This window comes from Delphinapterus leucas, chromosome 4 (genome assembly GCF_059928025.1).
Source record: "Delphinapterus leucas isolate spDelLeu-1000000601 "Yukka" chromosome 4, BTC_Dleu_Yukka2, whole genome shotgun sequence".
Lineage (NCBI taxonomy): Eukaryota > Metazoa > Chordata > Mammalia > Artiodactyla > Monodontidae > Delphinapterus > Delphinapterus leucas.
Window position 1 is genome coordinate 49,096,518 of NC_143132.1, and position 21,552 is coordinate 49,118,069.

At 39.5% G+C, this 21,552-nt stretch overlaps 2 protein-coding genes across 18 annotated transcripts in view; one reads left to right on the plus strand and one right to left on the minus strand.

Annotated features, from left to right (window-relative positions):
* Window positions 1–21,552, minus strand: part of SENP7 (SUMO specific peptidase 7) — a 172,213-nt gene that overhangs the window by 150,314 nt on the left and 347 nt on the right. For 8 of the 17 annotated variants that reach the window (XM_089910473.1, XM_089910484.1, XM_089910485.1 and 5 more), the window contains one exon: window positions 2,306–2,398. In XM_089910473.1, coding sequence (XP_089766599.1) covers window positions 2,306–2,345 — 40 coding nt within the window. In that variant the 5' untranslated portion in view covers window positions 2,346–2,398. Of the gene's footprint in view, window positions 1–1,808; window positions 2,235–2,305; window positions 2,399–3,424; window positions 12,624–20,862; window positions 21,548–21,552 lie in introns of those variants that run through there. The other 9 variants (XM_089910472.1, XM_089910468.1, XM_089910467.1 and 6 more) reach the window with 5 other exon arrangements.
* On the plus strand, window positions 596–20,453 carry LOC111184010 (putative protein ARB2BP). The gene is made up of 2 exons (XM_089910502.1): window positions 596–3,817; window positions 12,616–20,453. The coding sequence occupies exons 1-2, from the start codon at window positions 3,725–3,727 to the stop codon at window positions 13,708–13,710; spliced, it is 1,188 nt and encodes a 395-aa protein (XP_089766628.1). The 5' UTR covers window positions 596–3,724; the 3' UTR covers window positions 13,711–20,453.

Here is a 21,552-nt window from a genome sequence, read left to right on the forward strand (position 1 = left end):
CCTACAGTTGTCAGTTATGTGAGTCCACAAATGCTTGTTTTCTTGTTTTGCTTAAACCACCTGGAATTGGGTTTCTGCTACTTGCAACTAAAAGAGTTTTGGGCAATACACTATGTAACCCTTCATAGTTCTTCCTTGTTCAGGAGAAAGTTTAGGAAAACCTAGTGCAGTCTCACAGAGGAAACTTGAAACTTCATGTCTTGTTTTCTCTCTCGACTGCTATCCGCCTTCCTTATACCTCTAACTTAGAATTCTTCCTGTTATTAATCAAAATTTTACCTTTGGGTACTTATGAAATTCTCACGATGATAAATGTCACTTCCAGTCATTCAAGTTCCAGTTAGCAACCCTCCTAATGAAATGGCAACTGCATGCACATAAATGTCACACAGAATTCAGAATCCCTTTAAGCCAACTGATTGTTCTGTTTCTGAGAATCTATGTGAGAAAATTAAATATACACTATTCAGAAAAGAATCATTCTTAAAAATTAATATTCATCTCTTAAAACCAGATGAATACTGGAGAACAGCTAGTTAATATTAGATCTGAGAATGGTTTTTACTATACATTAACAATTACTTTTCAGAAAGGACAGCTCCAAAAGGGAAGTCAGCAGAAAAAGAAATCCTCTCCAGAGGGATAGCTCACATAAATATCAACGTCTTTTAAGAATTAACAATTTTACTCTCAAATTTTACTTCCCACAACTACTTGCACCAAATTAACTGTAATAAATAGATAAATAAATCTAAGTGTAACCAGGTAAAGAGGATGGGATTTGCTGAAGAACAAGGCTAATATCTTGCCCTTACCCCCAAAACAATGTACTAAGCCAAGGAGAAATGCTTTTATTGAAAAAAGGCTGTGCATGTTAAACTGAGCTATGATTACCCCTAAAGTTCTGTGTGAGGAAGCACACAAATGACACCAGATAAACACTGTGCATAGTCCTTATGTGTCAATTTCACTTGAAGGTTTTAGGGGAGAAAAAAGTATATTAAAACAAACACCAATCTATTGAAGGCATATACATACATACATATGTGTGTATATATGTATATATATAATACATACATATACTTTCAACGGCAAAGAATATCTCTAGAATACACACACACACAAATGGTAATACTGGTTGCTTATGAAGAGGAATTTCAGGTTTTCAGCTACTTCAAGCAATGTCCCAGAGATCCATGTTCACTCTCCTTTGCGGCCAAAAAAGTTTGAGGCACATTGCCACAAGGGCACTCCTAAATAAATGTAGAATTGTCTAAATAGACTGCATAGACTGTCTATGCAACAACAGATGGCACAATAATAAATAAGAAAATTTAATGAAATAATTGATTCACTGAATGTTAGTGTACTAGAGTGTAAGCTTATTAAAGAGCCCTTGTCCCCTCCTCCTCTGGTAAGTCCACAGGACTTAACACAGAAACTGCGGTACCCTTAATGGATGAGATCTTTGACAAAAACTTGCTGACTGGGAGGGGCTCGAACTCGCGTCTTAACACCTTCACTTTTGTGTTTCTAAGATGTAGTACCCAAAACTGAAGACAGTCATTTAAGCCGCAAAACAATTTCAAAAACAAAAACACGGTGAGAATAAAAACAGAACGAAACATGGCTTCAAATCCTTTGTTCGACTTTTGAATCGCTTTTGGAAGAAGGGGGTGTCTAGAAAATAAAAACGTTATTAAGCGGGCCGGCTCAGAAGACCAAGCAAGACACGTTGCTTGCAGCACTTAGACGAGGAATGAAGTGTCAATTAACATGCCCAACCTTTCCTTCTTTGCTGCTTTTACCTGCCAGGAGGTACAGGGGTGAGAAAGAGCCAAAGTCGAGAATCAAGGGAAGAGAGGAAAGTAGGACCAAGGCGCTGAGAAGCTGGAAATGAAACTGGAACACTGGTGGAATTACGAGGAAGGCGTGGCAGGAGAGCGGCAAGCCAACCGGGAAGAGCCGCAGGCCGATGAGACCCAAGGAGGGTGCTCGCGGGAGAAGGACAAAAATGAAAAGGGGTGACGGGGTGAAGAGCGGCCGAGGCTTTGATGACAGCTCGGAGTGGGTCTTCGACTCGCAGGGGCCCGCGAGACCCGGGAACCCTCCATTGTGCGCGCCCCTCCACCCCACTCTATTCCACTCCCCACTCCCCTCACCTCCTCCCCTCCCCCTCGCGCCCGAGCCCGAGCCGGAGCCCGAGCCCTCACAGCTCCGGGCCGCAGCACCCGTCGTCGCCTGTTCCCCCGCTTTGCCTGAGGTAGGAAACAATATGCTCAGCCCTCCTCCGACCCTTTCTCACCGGATGAAGATCGCCGTCGCCCGGCCTTCCCCTTGTCCATCTCCTCCTCCTCCTGCCGGAATCGCAGTCGCTGTCACCTCAAGACCCCTCAGGCTGGGGAAGGGAGGGGGAGGGGAGGGGGGGAAAAAAAAAAAAGCCAGGAAAATGTGAACTGCGCTTGCGCAAGAGCCGTCGCCGGCCCTCAGACCGGAAATTAGCCACCCCTCCCACCTCCACCCGGAAATCACTTCCTGGGAGTAGTTTTCTCTGCGGGTTACCGTCGCAAGTGCTTATTAAATGACGCTGTTTTCATTGTCTCTGCCCCTGTTAGACAGTGAGACTGGGTGCTAGGTTTTAGCCCGAGATCGTCAAGGCTTTGTTGACTTTGAAGATTAAGTTGACTAAAAACTAAACCGGGGAAACTTTAGGAATTCCTCCACTTCACTGAATCCCGCGAGGGGACCCCGGAAATATGAGAACAAAACATTAGTCCTTTTGTGCTACTACTTTCCTCATGGACTCTCCCATATATTTGTCCTCAAGGCGCTTCCTCAGACTAAAGAAAAAAAGATTTTAAGACGACAAAAATCAATAGCCTAGCTGCTGGTTTAGCAGTTGGAGTGGAAATCAATAAGGTCAGCTGTGGAGAAAATGTCAGAGTAATAGAAAGGACCTCTTCAAACTCACCATTTTTAAAGGCCAGGAAAAAAGATAAGCTGCACCTCAATTTTTTAAAACATAAAATGCTGAGATGCTAGAAAGTGGGTGGGTGTAAACGAATTTGTGCCGCTAATTTTTATTACAGTACTTAAAGGAATAACCCTGACCTCGAACTCAACGACTAGTACTTGCAGACTGATTTTTTTTGTCCTTTCATAGGACCCATCAGTTTAGAAAACTGTCCTACTTTATTAGCCATAATGTACATATTTGAATAACTTTTTTTTTACTGTGTAAGCTTTAATCACAATAAGTTTCACAAAATTCAGCAGAGCTCTCCAGAGGCAAAATGATACTGGAATGTTCCAACAGTTTAACATCCGCTCCCCCTCCCCCATTTTACCAAGGCCAGTAAAGGGACTCGTCCAGCTCATTACCAGAGCCCAGGTTTGTGCTTCTTGAGCCTTGCTTCTTACTTACAGTGTGGCCTGTGCAGAGCTAAAAGTAAGCCTCCAGGTGATGATCCTATTGGGCCGGGGGGAGTGTCTTACATGGCAGGAATGGCTGAAAAGCAGAAATACTTCAGGGCTTGATGAGAATGAAATTCACTACAAGGATTTCATTTAGAGGCCCTAGTTTATGTTTAACAAATAAAAACACTGCCTACTGAAAAATATCTGAATTTTAAGTTTCCTCATAAATCAACTCTTTTAATTGAATGATTTAACTCAATCATACTGGCTCAATTCATCAGCCAATATAGGAAACTAACTGCAAAAGATGGAAATAGAGCTAAGAGGTGGAAACATAAAAAAGGAAATTGTAAGTAGGCCTAATCCATTTCAGTCCAAACTTACAGCTTCCTTAAAAGAAGTTTTAAAGTTTAGCAGTAAGAAGTGAACCTGTGAGAAATGAAATTATAAGAAATAATATCATTCAGCTTGCAAATATGTCATTTAAACTTGTCATTGAACCAAATACAGCATTTCTGCTAATAAAGACTTAGTGGGTCAGTTTGTTTCTTTGAATTGGAGCTGGTTTTGAATAACATATGTGAAGATAAATAGCCTTTAAGCTCAAGAATTTTAAATTTGCTTTTTATTTTCAAATTTGCTTTTTAAACCAGTATTTTTATTGTTTTAACAGTCTCTACTACATAGTTGACTGTATTGCAAACAACTATAGGACTAAAAAGTTCAGTTTTTTACTTTTGAGGGAGTCATTTAACAACCTTACTTTTCCTTTTATGAAAGACTAATTACACAGTCTTTTATAGTGTTTTATGATGTTCAGGAGAAAGCTTCCTTATTTTAAAATAAGGAAGAAAGACCAAAAAAAGTGAATGATTCTCTTCTCTTAGTATGTTTGTAAATAAGGTCATTTCTTTTATGTATGTTTAGCTCACACTGTATAGAGCCTTTTAAATTAAGATTATTTGAGATTAGAAATTCATCAGCCCAGTATTTTATAGGAGGAGAGGATGGACTGGTTTGATCTTAATGAGTATGGTTCTTTATTGAGTGTTAAAAGTGCATATAAAGTGTTTAAGTTAGGTATTCATTATATTTTTGTTTTGACTAACTATACTATTAAAAGCGGTGGGTGTGTTTTTTTAATAGTTTCAAGACAGTGGCAGTGTGAAATTGATCAACCCTTTATTTTACCCCTTAATTAACAATTTCTTTGAGGAGAGCTTAACGAAATCTAAAAAAAAAAAGACCCTTCTCTTCACAGGTGAATTAACTTTAAGTATAATCTGAGTATAAACAGGTTTGGTTGGGCACTGGGTACATCCTGACTTCCTAAACTGTTTTAGAAATTAAAATCTGGAATTCCTTACCATGGGCTCCTGGAAAGCCTAGATTTTGCAAAGATATTTGGAGCACTGTGTCATGTTGCTATTAGCCTCATTTTTGTTACTAGTTGAATCTTATCCTTAAAATATTGAGAATTCTTATGTGAAGGATTTTTCTTCTAGATATAAAGGAATTAACACATGATTCATGAAAAATGACTATAGGTTTTTTTGTTTCAAGGATATCTTCCTTTTTAAGACAATGAGCAATTTTAACTGCCCTACAGTGTAATAGCCTATTCCTAGAAGTTATGAAAACCTGCAGTAACTTGAGGTATTTAAGCAAGAGATGGGTAATCTCTTGTCCAGGAGGCTATAGGACAAACCTTTAATAACCTAAGTTTTTTAAACTGTCATTTGGCTCTGGGGCTCAGCCCCAGGTATCCTGTACATACACCACTATCTTCTTTTTCGGTTTTTATGTTAGATTAATATATTTTTTACAGAAAAAAATATATTTGTATTAATTAACTTCATGGCATACCTCTCTAATACGTTTTTTCTGATTTTTTTGGCTGCATAGTCTTTGATTTGCTCTTCATTTTTTTTTAATTGTGGTATAGTTGATTTACAATGTTGTGTTAGTTTCAGGTGTACAGCAGAGTGATTCAGTTATACATACATATACTTTTTTTTTTTAACTCATGCATTCAAACTTATTTTGCTCTTAATGAGTAAGGTACGGGGGCAACAGTGTTGAGCTAAGGACTGAAATTAGTGGGGTTGACTCTCTGGACCTCACAGGAGTGAGGGAGCTCCTGGAAGGCAGGTACTATGTGTGTCCCCAGCATCTGGGACAGGGTCTGGTGTCCCAGACCCAGCTGAAGATTCAAAACACAGTATACACCTATTTTTTTTTCAGATTCTTTTCCCTTATAGTTTATTACAACATACTGAGTATAATTCCCTGGGCTATACAGTAGGTCCTTGTTGGTTATGTTTTATATATAGTAGTATATATGTTAATCCCAAACTCCTAATTTATCCCTCCCCACCAACACTAACTTTAGAGTGTTCTGTCTTAAAATGTGATATTTATTTAGCATTTCTATGCCTTAATACATTTGGTTGATTTTAATAGAAAAATTTCACTTTATGTTACTATTTAGTAAAACTGAAGCTTTAGGTAGTCCTGTCTTCTTTATCTTTTGGTACCCCCTTACCTCTAAATAATCCCAATCAAGAAGCATAGGATCTAGGATTGGGCAAAGTCAGTAAATCCAAAATCTAGCTGTCAGAATTTGTTTCCCAGGAAGGCATATCAAGTTTAAAAAAAAAAAAAAGAACAAAACTCAACTACTAAACTATAGGTCTTAGGGCTGTGTACATAGGAGATAAAACCATAAAGAAATAGAAAGCATTGATTTCTATAAAAGTCTGGAGTGCTTGCTCTTGGAGGGGAGGAAGAGGGCACTTGAAGGCACTTTAGGGAGGGCTCGCAAAGCTAACCTGGGGTAGTTACAAGGGTATCTTTATAATAGTTCACTAAATTAGTTTTCTAAGAAACTTTCCTAGGAGATTCTGTTACATACTCAAATTTGGGCAACCCAAGATTTCTAACATCTGATTTTTTTCTTTCCATCACTAATATCCTATTTTCTGTCTTTGCCTCAGGTGGCTTAAATTAATCTTCTTTAGTCTTTCCTGGGGAGAGGTAGGCAGGGGGAAGAGATTTACTTTGCTCTTCTTTGAATCTTTTACATATAAAATTTCATAAGCTCTATTATTTTCTATAATTTACTAAATGGAATTGTATACAGGCATAATTATTGTTCTGAAAAAAGCCCTCATAATTGCATTTATGTGTTGGGAAAATAAAAATAGTGCTGCTTTTTACCAAAACAGTAATTCTTAAATGATGTTTTCCAGGGGGTTTTTTGTTTTGGTTTAGTTTGGTTTTCTAAATATATAAGTAAATAAAAACATGTTCATTGAAAAAAAGTATCTTTAGATTTTTTTTCATTTTCTTAGTGAAGTATCACTCATTTGTGCTTCTTAATGTCATAGGATATACAACAGGACCTCTTTCTTAAATACACCAAAGGACTGTAATTACTGTAATAGGGTATATTACTGTGTAACCTGGGGTTAGACCCTAACTTCCCAGGTTGTAAAATTATATTTTCATAAAAGTTTACTGATCACTTGTAAAGAATGTAAAATATTGTTAAATATAACCACTTTATGATCCTAGAGAAGTTGTTTGTTAAAACCAAAGTAAGCTAATTAAAATTACTTGCATCTGTGATTCTGTTGCCCCACCCACCCTCTTCTTGTCAAATTCATAGAGACAGAAAGTAGAAAGATTTGCCAGGGGCTGCTGCTAAGGGGAAATGAAAAATTACAGCTTACTGGGTACAGAGTTACAGTTTTTCAAGATGAAAAATGTGCGATGGATGGATGGTATTAATGGTTGCACGCAATGTGGGTGTACTCAGTGCCACTGAACTGCCCATGTAAAAATGGTTAAAACTGTAAATTTTTAATGTATTTTACCACAATTAGTTAAATAATTTAAAATAATTATGTTTTGCTCTAGGCATGGCTATAACCAGCAGTGTCACCACCTAATCCAGATTACTAAAAGGACCTAACTTGAAATTCTCATTAATGATTATATACTCTTTTCCCTTCTTAAAATGACTAGAGTATTCGATATAGAAAACTAAGTGACTAACAAATCCCCTCACCAAATTTTTGGTGAATGAATGAAAAAATACTGTGTATTTTTTTTTTTTTTTTTTTTTGGTACGCAGGCCTCTCACTGTTGTGGCCTCTCCCGTTGCGGAGCACAGGCTCCGGACGCGCAGGCTCAGTGGCCATGGCTCACGGGGCCTAGCCGCTCCGCGGCATGTGGGATCTTCCCGGATCGGGGCACAAACCCGTGTCCCCTGCATCGGCAGGCGGACTCTCAACCACTGCGCCACCAGGGAAGCCCAATACTGTGTATTTTTAAAATCACTGGTAAAAAATGAATCTTCTCTCAGGTTTGTAGAGCTGCCTGAGTTATTTTGGGCATGTCAGTTTACCTTTGAAAGCCTCACTTCTCTATAAAATAAACATATTAGCTAAGAATATCAATAAAATCCCTTGCAGCTCTGACAATCTTATTCTATTTATTTATTTATTTATGGCTGAGTTGGGTCTTTGTTGCTGCACGCGGGCTTTCTCTAGTTGCAGTGAGCGGGGGCTACTCTTCGTTGTAGGTGCATGGGCTTCTCATTGCTGTAGCTTCTCTTGTTGCAGAGCACGGGCTCTAGGCACCGGAGCTTCAGGAATTGTGGCTTGCAGGCCCTTGAGCACAGGCTGAGTAGTTGTGGCGCACGGGCTTAGTTGCTCCGCGGCATGTGGGATCTTCCCAGACCAGGGCTCGAACCTGTGTCCCCTGCATTGGCAGGTGGATTCTTAACCACTGCGCCACCAGGGAACTCCGACAATCTTATTCTTAAAGCTAAGTTATCTTATTCCAAACCACTCTTTAGAAAACTAAGTATATAAAACAGTTTCTCTCCTTTATTTTAATGGACCATCTTGATTTTCAAAAGAGAAAATAAATATATATAGATGTATAGGATAGTCTCTAAGAATAATTCATAAATCAACATTTATTAACTTTAGAATTATAGAAGGAGCCTCTATAATTTTTCAAAAGCTTTGTGTGCATCTTTCTCCTGTGTATACAGCTAGAGGATTTTTTTCTTTACTTTCTTATGCCCTTAGCAAAAATCGTAAAATTCTAACAACAATGTTTAAGTGCCTACTATTCACCAGGCACTATTCCAAGAACTACTCAACAAAACAAAACAAAGTCCTTGTCTCTGCTGTCATGGAACTTTTTTTTTTTTTTAGCCGTGCCGCACAACTTGTGGGATCTTAGTTCCCAGACCAGGGATTGAACCCATGCCCCCTGAAGTGGAAGCACAGAGTCTTAACCACTGGTTTACCAGGGAAGTCCCAAACTTATATTCTAATGGGAGGGAACAGACAGTAAGCAAGTATATGTCAGTTGGTAATAAGTGCAAAAACAAAAAGAAAAGAAAACTGAGTGAACTGATGAGGATGATTATAATTTTTGTGACTTTCTGTTTGAATACAAAAAAAAAATCCCCCCCCAAAAAAAAAGAAAAGGAAGAAGGAGGAAGGGAGGGAAAAATGAAGCATCATAGACAGACAGGGAGTAAGGAAGTATTAGAGGGGATTGCCCTTTCAGATAGAATGCTCAGAGAAAGTTTCTCTGATCAGATAACAGATGGGCAGAAACTTGAAGGAAATGAAGCCCTATAGATATCTAGGGGAAGAGTATCCCAATCTGTGGGCATAGCAAGGGGGATGCCCCTAAATAGGAGTTTGCTTTACAAGTTGGCGGCAAAGAGGCCAGGTGGGGCTAGAGTGAAGTAAGCAAGAGAGTGGTGGGAAATGACACCCGAGAAAGAGCTAAGAGCCAGATGATGTAACTAGATGAGTAAGCAAGTGAGAGAAATGGAGGGAAATGACCTTGGAGAGCTAAGGGTCATGGGGGACCTTGTAGGCCATGGTAAGAACTTAGGCTTTTATTCTGAGTAACAGGGGAGACAATGGAGCATTTTGAACAGGGGTGTGATATCCAATTTAGATGTTTTGAAAAGATCGTTCTAGCTGCTATGTGTTAAACAGACTACCAGGAGATAAGAGTGCAAAGAGATTAGATAGGAGGCTTAATAACGAAGGTTAGTGTTGATAGTGACTTGTACTAGGGCTAGGGCAGTAGAGGTGGAGAGGTAACAAGTGGTTAGATTAGAGATATATTTCAAATAAGGGAGCCTACAGATTTGCTGATTGATCAGATGTGGAGTGTGAAAGAGAGAAAGGAAGGTTGCAGCACAAGCAACTGAAAGAATGGAATTATTTATAAGATGAGAAAGACTAGAGGGAGAGTAGACTGAAGGGAGTGCTTTGGACGTGTTAAGTTTGAAATGGCTATTTGACATCCAAGTAAATATATCAGGTAGACAGCTAGATATGAGAGTTACAAGTTTGAGTATATTAACCAAGCAAAATAAGCTACAATAAATTCTAAAGAATGGTCTACCTTTTCATTCTACAGGATACTCTGCACCTTGCTCCTGTTCACCCCACCTATACCTGTCCTTTATATATCTGTGTGCCATTTGGGTTTTCCAGTTTGCAAACTCCCATTCTTTTCCCCCGAGAATTGTTTCTCAAACAACTAGGTACACAAGCACTTAAAGGTGAAAAAGAGTAACTGAATGCCATATACTATGTGCTATTAGAAAATACTCATTTTATTCTACTCTCTGATTGAAAGAAAAGTTAGCTAACAAGGTTCTTTAGTTCGTTGGTTTAGTTTAGTTTAGTTGGTTTAGGTTTAATTCATTGAGGTTTAAATATTCAGTACCTTTCTCTTTATTTCAGTAGAGAAAAAGGCAGTTTCCAGCACAGCACCTGAATAAACAAAGTATTTTTAGATCTAAGAGATTACTGCTTTTCTGGGCAAACCTCCTCATCCATGCCAAAGTATAAAATAGACCCTCCTTTTTGGAGGGCAATTTGGCAATATCTGGTAAAATGGAAGATGCTGATATGACCTAGAAGTTCCACTTCTAGGTATATTGCCTTAAGAAACTCTTGATATGTGCACAAAAATATAGCTATGTTTGTTATAGCTTTGTTTATAATAGTGGAAAATTGGAGCAACCTAAATATTCTTCAACAGGAAAATGGTTAAACAAACCATGGCATATTCAAGCAATGGAACACTATAAAACTGATAAAATGAATGACCTAGGACTATGTTTATTAATGTGGATAAAAATCACAGTGTTGAGTGAATAAGGAAGGCTGGACAAGAGATATATGTTTTTTTATTTCACACTTCTCAAAAAGGAAGATCATCCTATCTTTACAGAAACTTCCACGTGTGAGACAGTACATAAAATGGTTTTTACCTATATTAGTTAATTTAATTCTCAGAGCAGCTTTGTGAAATAAATGATGTTATCCTATTTTGCATTTATGCATTCAAAAAATATTTATATAATATTTGTCAGACACTGTTCCAAGTACTGCAGATACAGCAGTTAATTAAACAAAGTTCCTGTTCTCATAGAGCTTTTATTCTAGTGAGGGGAGACAGATAATTTTCAAATATACAAACAATTATATATCAGGTGGTAATGTAGGCTATGAAGAAAAATAAGCAGAGTAGCAGGATAGAGGGTAATAAGGATTGCTATTTTAGATAACATAACCTAAGACTCACAAGTAGAAGAAACCGAAACTCATAGAGGTAAAGAAACCTGCTGAAAGTCACTCAACATAAAATTTGGAGCTAGGATTTAAACCTAAATCAATCTAATTCCAGAGGCTCCTATCTGTCATTATACACGCTAGGAAAATATATTAATTACATAATAGCACCTGAGATCAGCAATACTGTAAGGAAAAAAGTTTTTAAAGAACAGAGAGCAGTGTAGATAGGTTGGATGCTTTGAACAACCAAACACCTTCATGAAGTATTAATTGGGAATCAGGGAATAAGATTCAGAAAGTGAGAAAAGAGTTAAGAAATCAAAGCAAGCAAGCACCATGTTGATTTTGCCTTAAGCCTTGATAGCAGCTTGAGTGGCACTGAAAATCATTTTATGGAGTGCTATTTATTGGAAGTAGGTTGTGGTTGCCAGTGTGAGTGTTAAGAAATTAAGGAGTGAGAGTATTCATGAATTTGTTAAGAACATGAATTGGAGTCAGATAGCCTCGGTACCCAACATTTATTTAACAGTTGTTTGGCACAAGCCACTTAACTTTTTTTGTTGTTTTTTGTTTGTTTGTTTGTTTGTTTGCCTCAGAATAGAGTCTATTTGAGATTGTTTTTTTCCAGGACTTAACCTTTCAAAGTCTTTTCTTTTCCCTTTGGGCTATGTTGACAATAACTAAGTTCACTTCTCAGTCACTTTTTTTATTTTCAAATATCAGAATAACCGTATCTTCTATTAGTAGATAAACTGATCATCATCTACACTGCATGGTTCACATTTCACTTCTACTGCCATCCCCTGCCATTTATTTAATAGCAAAAATGTTTGAATGCTTACTGTGGAGATAAAGACCAACCAAATGAGAAAAGCAAAACCTATTCATTCTGAGCTCACTATAGCAAGGGAGTTAGCCACCATCACTTGCATTTTGGCAGTGACTCAAAGGCAGGCAGAGGAGTGGGAAAGCTTTGTAGTGGAAAAAAAAGGGAAGGCTGCTGGTATGTCCTGACTGGACACTGTTGGCATGAGGAAGCTGAATGCAAGATAACTAGAAGGGAGGCATCCTATGTGACTGTTTAGGGGTGCATATTTGGCTTTCTCTGGTGGGTCCTAAGTTGGAAGCAGGGATAAAAATTAGGGAAGCTCTAAGTTATTAATCAAGTCCTGGCCATTTTGGACCCACTGTAACAGAAGTTATTGTTTGGCTTCTCAGCTTGTCACTAGAGGTAGCAGTCTGACTTCCCGAGATTCTGACTTACAAGACTGGCTTCCTGGGCTGTTTATTGGATCAACAGATAAGGGATTGGCTTCCTGGGCAAGTTCCTGCAGGTTGTGGATCAGAGTTCTGTTTTTATATACGGTCTGGCCATTGTCCCTTAGTGTATTCAGTTTCTCACTACTTTGCATCGTTCATAATTATTTTGAGTTAAAATCTTTACCATAATGTTAATGTCTTCTTAAAGTGCTTAATTCAGTATGATTTCCCGCAGGAAGACTTTAGCAAGATGAAATTTTTATTTTATTTTTTCTGGTACTGACATAATATTGCTTTTCACTTTCAGTGGTTACCAGTGACTCAGGAACTGAGCTTCCGAAAATTTATAGAACAATCTGATTTACTAGAGGAACTTAAATATGACTTCAATGAAAAAGCTGAATTGAGACACACTGAGACACATAAGCCTTTTGTCTTTAACTATTATAAAAATGTCCTGGAGAGGAATAGCAAGCGCTACCAGGCCCTTGGCCATTTGCTTGAACAATACATTTATGAACTTTTGGAAAAAGTGTGCAAATTACAAAAAGTATATATCCCACCAGAGGCTGATAAGGAACCAAGAAGCTTCTTCTTCATGAGTGAGAGAGCATTAACAAGTCATCATTCTGCTCTTCTCGTCCTTCTTCAGGACCGTGGGGTCTTTAGAGCTGGTCAGTGGAGTCAGCAGGCAGTAATACATCATGGTCTCCAACATGGAAGTCAGATACCATGTATTCAAATGGCATTGCAGGCACATTATGATGTAATTGTGCTAAACCCCAACGACAATTTTGTGGACCTACAGACAGAAAAAGAGCGGAAAGGCCTTTTAACACAAAATGTTGAGTCCCCTTCCAGAAAAATGGTTCAGACTGAGAGCTTTTTATCTCTCCAGCAGTCTCTCCAATGTATTCCAAAAAGATGCAGCAACACTCCTGAAGAACACATGGCTTATATTTGGGATTACTTCATTTCAAAGGCTGAAGGCAAGGATGTTGCCTTCCTTGTACATGGTTATGGAGGCTTGGTTTTTATGGACTTGCTTGTTCGTAGAAAGTGGGAAGTAATGAGCAAAGTATATGCTGTTGCACTTATTGACTCTGAACATCACGTAGGACACCAGCTGGGGAGTGACATCCAGTTATTAGCATGGATAAAGCACCACTGTCGTGAATGGGTGACAAGTCCAAAGCCTTTGGATAAACCTGCAGCTACTGTTTTGAAAAAGGAGTTTCCCACAGTTTCTGCTGGTACAGAAGAACACAACTTAGCCCCTTCCTCTAGCCTTCAGTCAATTTTTAAATACTTTAGAAAATCTTTGAAAGCCAAAGCAGCTATTAATTTCTCTCGAGTGCCCATAGTAACTAGAAGCTCCACAAAAAGAAAGCAAAGTGCTTAAGTTACTTTTTTGCCATCTAAGATTGTTTTGTCCCACTGAAACTTTGCTAATGTAGATGCTAGAAGAAAAAGAATACTTCCAACTCATAGGCAGTATGTTCTGGCTTGAAATTTGATTTGTTAACTCTTTTAAAAAGTGAGTATGTTCTCTTCAGTAGCCTACTGATAGACCAGGAAGTCAGTCAGTACTATCATTAATATTTTACAGTATTAGTCAAATTAAGAGTAGTCTAGTTAGAGGATCTTCTTTTGAAAAGATTTCTCAGTTTCATAGAATGACACCAAAACTGTAGTTGATAGAAATTAAAGACTAAGTCAGTGTTTGACTTCTGCATTATTAATGCTGTATTAAAAATATAAGTGAACATAAAAATTAAACATCATAAGCAACTCCATTCTTTGTATGTTTGTGAGTTTTTTTGTTTATGTTTGTTGATCTCGTGTGTGTGTTTACTCATACCTTCAGCTAATATTTGAGTGTCTACTATGTACTAGTCAATACTAGTGTTGGGCACACTGGCAAACAAGGCCAACGTTGCCTTTAACCTTATTTGGAGTTCACAATGAACAACAAATTGCAAGTGTGAAGAGTGTTAAGAAATAAAGGGTGTCATAGAACATCTAGCATGAGAGCTAACAGCCTTGGGGTTCAGGGAATACTCCCTGAGAAAATGATGCCTAGTTTGAAGAACAATAGTAGTTATCTGGAAAAACTAAGTCATAGGCAAAGGAATCACATGTGCAAAAGTCCTAAGGCAGGAGGAAGAAGTCCAGTTCAGCTGGAACTAAAAGATTATGGGGAGTAGTGTTAAAGAAAAAATTATTCATGACATGCATTAAAGACAGTAAGGAAGATTTATTCAAAAGGGATTGCTGCAATGGGGGTTTTGTAGTAGGGGAGAGAGATTGGGCTCAACTCCAAACACAAGGACAAGGGTGGGGCGGGGCGGTTACAGCCAAGTAGCAGGGTGAGGGTCAGTGAATGGAAAACTACTAAGTAAAAACATTAGGGATAATAGATATTCTTGCTAGACTGACTCAACAGGATTCTTACTGAAGGCGGGCCAGGGGTGGTAAGATACTGACAGTGGAGGATGACGAATTTTATCAGATATAATAGAGGACGTTCAGATACCAAAGGTGAGATTTTCACTAACTGACTCAGCATAATTCCTACTAAAACTGGACTAAGCAGACCAAGGGCAGAGCCCAATGTCAGAGTCTAGTCAAGAGGAGGGCTCAGAGGAGCCAGACTCTGATTTGGTAAAGGAGAGAGGTTTTGTCAGTAGCTGCAAAGTTAAGTTAGAGAAATAAACAGGCAGCTTATTCAAGGCTGCAATGTCCATGTTAAGAATTTTTACTTTAGGACGTCCCTGGTGGCGCAGTGGTTAAGAATCCGCCTGCCAATGCATGGCACACGGCTTCAAGCCCTGGTCTGGGAAGATCCCACATGCCGTGGAGCAACTAAGCCCGTGTGTCACAACTACTGAGCCTGCACTCTAGAGCCCACGAGCCACAACTCCTGAGCCCGCGTGCCACAACTACTGAAGCCCGTGTGCCTAGAGCCCATGCTCCACAACAGAAGCCACAGCAATAAGAAGCCCACGCACCGCAACGAAGAGTGGCCCCTGCTCACCGCAACTACAGAAAGCCCGTGCAGCAACGAAGACCCAACACAGCCAAAAATAAATAAATTTTAAAAAGAATTTTTTTTTACTTTATTCTAATGACAATGGAAGCCATTGGATGGTTTTAGACAGGAGAATATTATCAGATTTACATTTTATAAAGAATATCCCAAAAAAAAAAAAAAAAAAAGAATATCCCGATTGCCGTTTAGAGAATAGATTAGAAGAACAAGCTTGGAAGCCAGGAGACCAAAATAATTTTGGCAGTAGTTTGAGAAATGCTTAATACTTTTTTTCAATTGAAGTGTAGTTGATTTACAGCATTGTGTTAGTATTAGGTATACAGTAAAATGATTCAGTTTTTTTGAGGATTATATTCCATTATAGGTTATTACAAGATATTGAATATAATTCCCTGTGCTATACAATAAATCCTTGTTGCATCTCTATTTATGTATAATATTGAGTTGGCCAAGAAGTTTGTTTGGGCTTTTCTATAACATCTTATAGATGTTACATTTGAAAAACTGACTCTGCCATATCTAATAGGACATACAAATTTTTCTGTACATAGCTCTTTCTAGTGTCTTCCTAGTGTTCTTATTCCTAGTTTTGGGGGTTTTGTTTTTTGTTTTTTGTCTGCTCCGTGCGGCATGCGAGATCTTAGTTCCCCAACCAGGGATCAACCCATGCCCCCTGCAGTGGAAGTGTGGATTCTCAACCACTGGACCGCCAGGGAAGTCCCTTCTAGTGTTTTTTTAACCTAGTATACACTATAATTCCTGTTATGGACTGAATGTTTGTGTCCCTGCCAAAATTCATGGTGAAATCTTAATCCCCAACGTGATGGTATTAGGAGGTGAGGTGTTTGGGAGGTGATTAGGTCATGAGGGTAGAGCCCTCACGAATGAGATTAGTACTTTTATGAAAGAAACCCCAGAAAGCTCCCTTATACAATGTGAGACACAGTGAGAACACAGCCATCTATGAAGCAGGAAGCAGGCCTTCACCAGACACTGAATCTTCTGGTGCCTCAATCATGGACTTCCCAGTGTCTAGAACTGTGAGAAATAAATATTTGTTGTCTAAGCCTCCCAGTCTATGATACTCTGTTATAGCAGCCCGAACAGACTATGACAATTCCTTAACAGTATAGACATAATATCTCAAATTTCTCTTTCTGCACCATGTCTTGAGTGGCATAATAAAAAAAAAACAAAAAGCACTGAATTGTAAATCAGGATATGCAGATTTTAAATGACTCCCAGGGGGAATCCCCTGGCAGTCTAGTGGTTAGGACTTGGTGCTTTCACTGCCTCAGGCCTGGGATCAATCCCTGGTGGAGGAACTAAGATCCCAAAAGCCATGAGGTACAGCCAAAAATAAAAAAATAAATAAATGACTCCTAGCATTGGATAAACCAGTTACTCTCTCCCAGCCTGCATTTCCCATTGTGTAAATAAGTTGAGCTTTAGATGTCTCTACCAACATAGATAGTCTATCTAGGATGTATTTAATGCACTTACTGTGAAAAGCACCAAAAAAGTAAAAATAAAGTGTTGCCATAAAAACTATTTTGTCTTATATTTAACTAACTGAACGTTGATGTTTCTCATAACCCCCAATTTACTATTTAATGTGGTAGTCAGGTGTATTAGTTATCTATTGCTACATATTAGATTACCCCCAAAACTTGGTGACTTAAAACAACAAACATTTATTATCTCACAGCTTCTGTTGGTCAGGAATTCAGGAGCAGCTTAATTGGGTGATTCTGGTTCAGGATCCCTCAGAAGAGCACACTCAAGACTGTCTGAAGGGCTTTCCTGGTGGCACAGTGGTTAAGAATCCATCTGCCAATGCAGGGGACACGGGTTTGAGCCCTGGTCCAGGAAGATCCCACGTGCCACAGAGCAAGTAAGCCCGTGCGCCACAACTACTGAGCCCGCGTGCCACAACTACTGAAGCCCACCGCAATGAGAAGCCCACGCACCGCAACAAAGAGTGGTGCCGGCTCGCCGCAACTAGAGAAAGCCCACGCGCAGCTACGAAGACCCAACGTGGCCATAAATAAATAAATAAATAAATTTATTTTTAAAAAAAAAAGACTGTCTGAAGCTGCAGTGATCTAAAGCTGGGCTGGCTGTTGGCAGGAGGCCTCAGTAACTCGCTATATGGACTTCTTCCATAGGCTGCTTCTACTAAAAACTTAACCTGACACTTGTTCAAATGGTAAGGAAGACTTTACTCAAGACTACTGCAGTTAGGGACATTGCAATAGGGAACAGAGATCAGGCTCAACTCCAAAACAATAAAGATAGCTAGGAGCAGAGTGGGGATATCAGTGGATGGAAAACTAAGAGACCTCAAGGGTTAGAGAGATTCTTGCTAAAGGCAGGACAAGGGCTTTGATATGAAGAGTGAGGAGTGAGAAACTTGATATCAAGGTTGGGGGATGACTTAGAAGGATTCTCGCTAAAATTGACCTATGCAATCTTACAGAAGGTCAAGGTCAAGCCCAGGAGAGGGCTCAGAAGAGCCTAACTAAAGTCTGGTCAAGGAGAGTCTTTGTCACTTGAATGTCTTCACAACATGGCAGCTAGCTTCCCACAGGATGAATCATCCAGGTGAATAAGCAAGCCAGAAACTACACCACCTTTTATGACCTACTCTCTGAAGTTGCATACTGGTCTACTTTTTTCCTATTTGTTGGACATGAGTCACTAAGTTCAAGGGAAGAGGAATTAGACTCCACCTCGTGAGACAGTGTCAAAGAATTTGGAGACATATTTTAGACTACCACATCAGAAATGATGCCAACTGAAATTAATGGTATGGCAGCTCAACTCAATTGTTGCTTATAAGATTATCTTGGTCTGGGAGCATTTTTATCCTGTTTTAAAGTTTTTCTTGTTTTGATAAACAGCTGTGTATTTAGAAACTGGTTTCCTCTTTCTCTGCAAGACATCAGAATTTTTGCCACAAATACTTGCGTTGAAATTAAAGTTTATTTTAATTTTCTCTCCTAGGGTCACCCTAAACTATTCCCTTACTCTGACTTCCGATGTTGCTCTATTTTAGCAGCTTGAAGTCAAAAAAGGATATCTCCAGATTTTTGGCTATAAGCTGCAGACCAGAGATGTGTCCTGATAGAGAAAAGACTGATAAGGGAGGACTGCAGGAAAATCCTAAGACTTTCTGACATCAGTATGTGATAACTTTTCCCCTTCTTGTGGAAAATAGAGGTAATAGGCTATGATCATTGTAAACGAAGTACACCAAGATTTGTGTGTCACTTCCCGATACCAGACTAAACATATTAAAATTTTAACAAAGAAAAAAAGAACATATTGTGAATACACTGTGGGAAGTCTCTGTTAAAGAAGACAGCAAGAAATTCTCTTACTTCCTTTTCAATGCTTCTTCAAAAGCAGCAGTTCTCTAACTTTAAAGTACATCAGGATAAACTGGAGGTCTTAAAGACTGCTAGATATCACTGCCAAAGTTTCTGATTCAGGAGAATTGGTAGGTGGGGCCCCAAAATTTGCCTTTTAACTAGTTCCTAGGTGATACTGATGCTGCTGGTCTGGGGATCACACTTTGTGAACCACTGTTAGGAAGATTAGGGGTGGCCAGGGAGGTAATAACGTTAAGTCTATCTCATGTGAGGTAAAAGTTATGATGGATTATCATCTGGATTATCATCTGGACCGAAGTTCCTCCCCTGAGGAAAGCAACAAAAGGGATTTGTTGACTGAGCTCATGTTTTATGGTCCCAAAGATCCAAGTGCACTGACACATTTGTCTTTCCCTCCTGTAGGAAAGGAAGTGGTGTGTCTCACTTACCTTTCAAGACCAATACTTTCCATTTCTACCATATTATTTAAGGGCAAATACAAATTAAAAATAAGAGATGGGGCTTCCCTGGTGGCGCAGTGGTTGAGAGTCCGCCTGCCAATGCAGGGGACATGGGTTCGTGCCCCGGTCCGGGAAGATCCCACATGCCGTGGAGCGGCTGGGCCCGTGAGCCATGGCCGCTGGGCCTGAGCATCCAGAGCCTGTGCTCCGCAACGGGAGAGGCCACAACAGTGAGAGGCCCGCATACTGCAAAAAAAAAAAAAAAAAAATGTCTGGCCCAGAAAGAAGAGGCCTCCCTAATTTTAGCAAACCATAAGACAGATATGCCTACACCAAAAGGAAAAGAGAAACTTCAAATGCTACTAAATACCGAGTACAAAATTGAGTTTTGAAGCAAAAACAATACCATAATTATACCCTGACTGTGATTCCTAGATGATCTCTCATGACCCATCCCACTGTACTCCTGCCACACACTCTTGTGGTCACGGCCTGAATCTTGGCATTACCACAACATTCACAAAAGCAGATGATACGTGACTCTTCTGCAATGTCCTATCAGCTCAGTTTGCTTACTCAATTACACCTACTAACCTGTTTCTCATCTCCTTTGAAACCTCTGGCCAGTTGTGTATTTACTTTCTATCAGTCTCTCATCCCATGTTCTATCATTACTGTACTGGCCTCTCATTATGCACCTGAGGCTCTGTAGACCACTCGTGCAGCAACTCTGATGCCAATAACTTTAACAACTTTACCCCATTTCCCTTCTATAAACTTAATTGTACTTGGACCTCTTAGCACTTAGCAGTGTTGGCAAAATGGGGGGAGGGATCATATAAGATAGCTGATATCACTATAAATTCATGACCCCCAAACTGAATTAGACCATAAACACTGCCTAACAACATGACTGTCATTCCCTAGTCAGCTCACACTTCGTTCTTTCTTTTTTTAATTGTGATTTTAAGAAACACATAAGTTTACCATATTAACAATTTTTAAGCTCAGTAGTGTTAAGTATATTCGTGCTGTTGTGCAACAGATTTCCAGAATTTTTTCACCTTGCAAAACTGAAACTGTTATACCCACTAAACAGCCCCTTGTTTTCACCACCACCCTCCTAGTCCCTGGTAAACACAATTCTACTTTCTGCTTCTATTGTTGACACAAATAATCAACAATCAAACTATAATAAGTAATAGAAAAGAGTTTTATTAGAACCAAACTGAGGACTATAGCCTGGGAGGCAGCCTCTCAGCAGCTCCAAGGACCTGCTCCATTGAAGCATGGTTTTCAGCACAGTTTCAAACCTTATAATTAAAACAAAGAACAGCGCTTCCCTGGTGGCACAGTGGTTGAGAGTCCGCCTGCCGATGCAGGGGACACGGGTTCGTGCCTCGGTCCGGGAAGATCCCACGTGCCGCGAAGCGGTCTAGGCCTGTAAGCCATGGCCGCTGACCCTGCGCGTGCGGAGCCTGTGCTCCGCAACGGGAGAGGCCACAACAGTGAGAGGCCCGCGTACCGCAAATAAATAAATAAATAAATAAAACAAAGAACATACATCAGACATGACAGGGGTACACTCCTTCAAGGTTTCAAAAGAGACAGAATAGTATGTATTCAATGAGACAGCATAATCCTGGTGTCTGGGAAGGGAACCTTACCTTCAAGAAAGTGTTAATGGATGCCACAGGAAGAGAGCTATTTATCCTTATCTTCGAAGAGGACATTCTTTATCTTAATTGGTTAAAGTAGATGTGCTGTATAAGTGTTTGACAGGCCGTAAGTCAGGCTGTGTTTCAGTTCACACAAAGTTCAGGCAGAACCACGTATAAGCCAGAATGACTTCCCTATACTGCAATATGTGAAAAACTTCTCCATCACTGAGTGTGTCACATTCACTCTTCATAACAATTTCAAACCTTCTCCCATTCTTCGCTCTCCAGAGATTCTCAGCTGACTACCTCTTTCACAGAAATGGGAACTCTAAAATTACAAGTGCCATATCTACAAACTGGTTTCCATCCCCACCTAAGTTTCTTCCCTTCTTCCTGTTACAAAGGAAGTGGTATTTCCTCCTCCTATCCAAGACCAGTTCCCTCCATCTGTCCTCTGAATCCCATCTCTTTCAATCTTCTGAGGAAGTTCACCCTTCTCAACCTTTCCTTATTCCCTTGCTAACAATCCTATCAGCTGGTCAAGTCTCTCCCAGGCACAGTAAAAATAACAAAAATTTCCTGGACACCACACCGGAGGCTAAGCCTACCGAATATTGCCTCTGCCAGGATTCATAAAAACGTTTAACCTTTATGACTCAATTTTCTCATATTCCACTCATCCCTTACCCACTCTCA

Excerpts from the sequence above, each read along its gene's own strand:
- LOC111184010 (XM_089910502.1), top strand. The coding sequence starts at position 3,725 with ATGGAAATAGAGCTAAGAGGTGGAAACATAAAAAAGGAAATTGTAAGT. Across the intron at positions 3,818-12,615 it reads TTACAGCTTCCTTAAAAGAA|TGGTTACCAGTGACTCAGGA; the intron begins GTTTTAAAGTTT and ends TTTCACTTTCAG.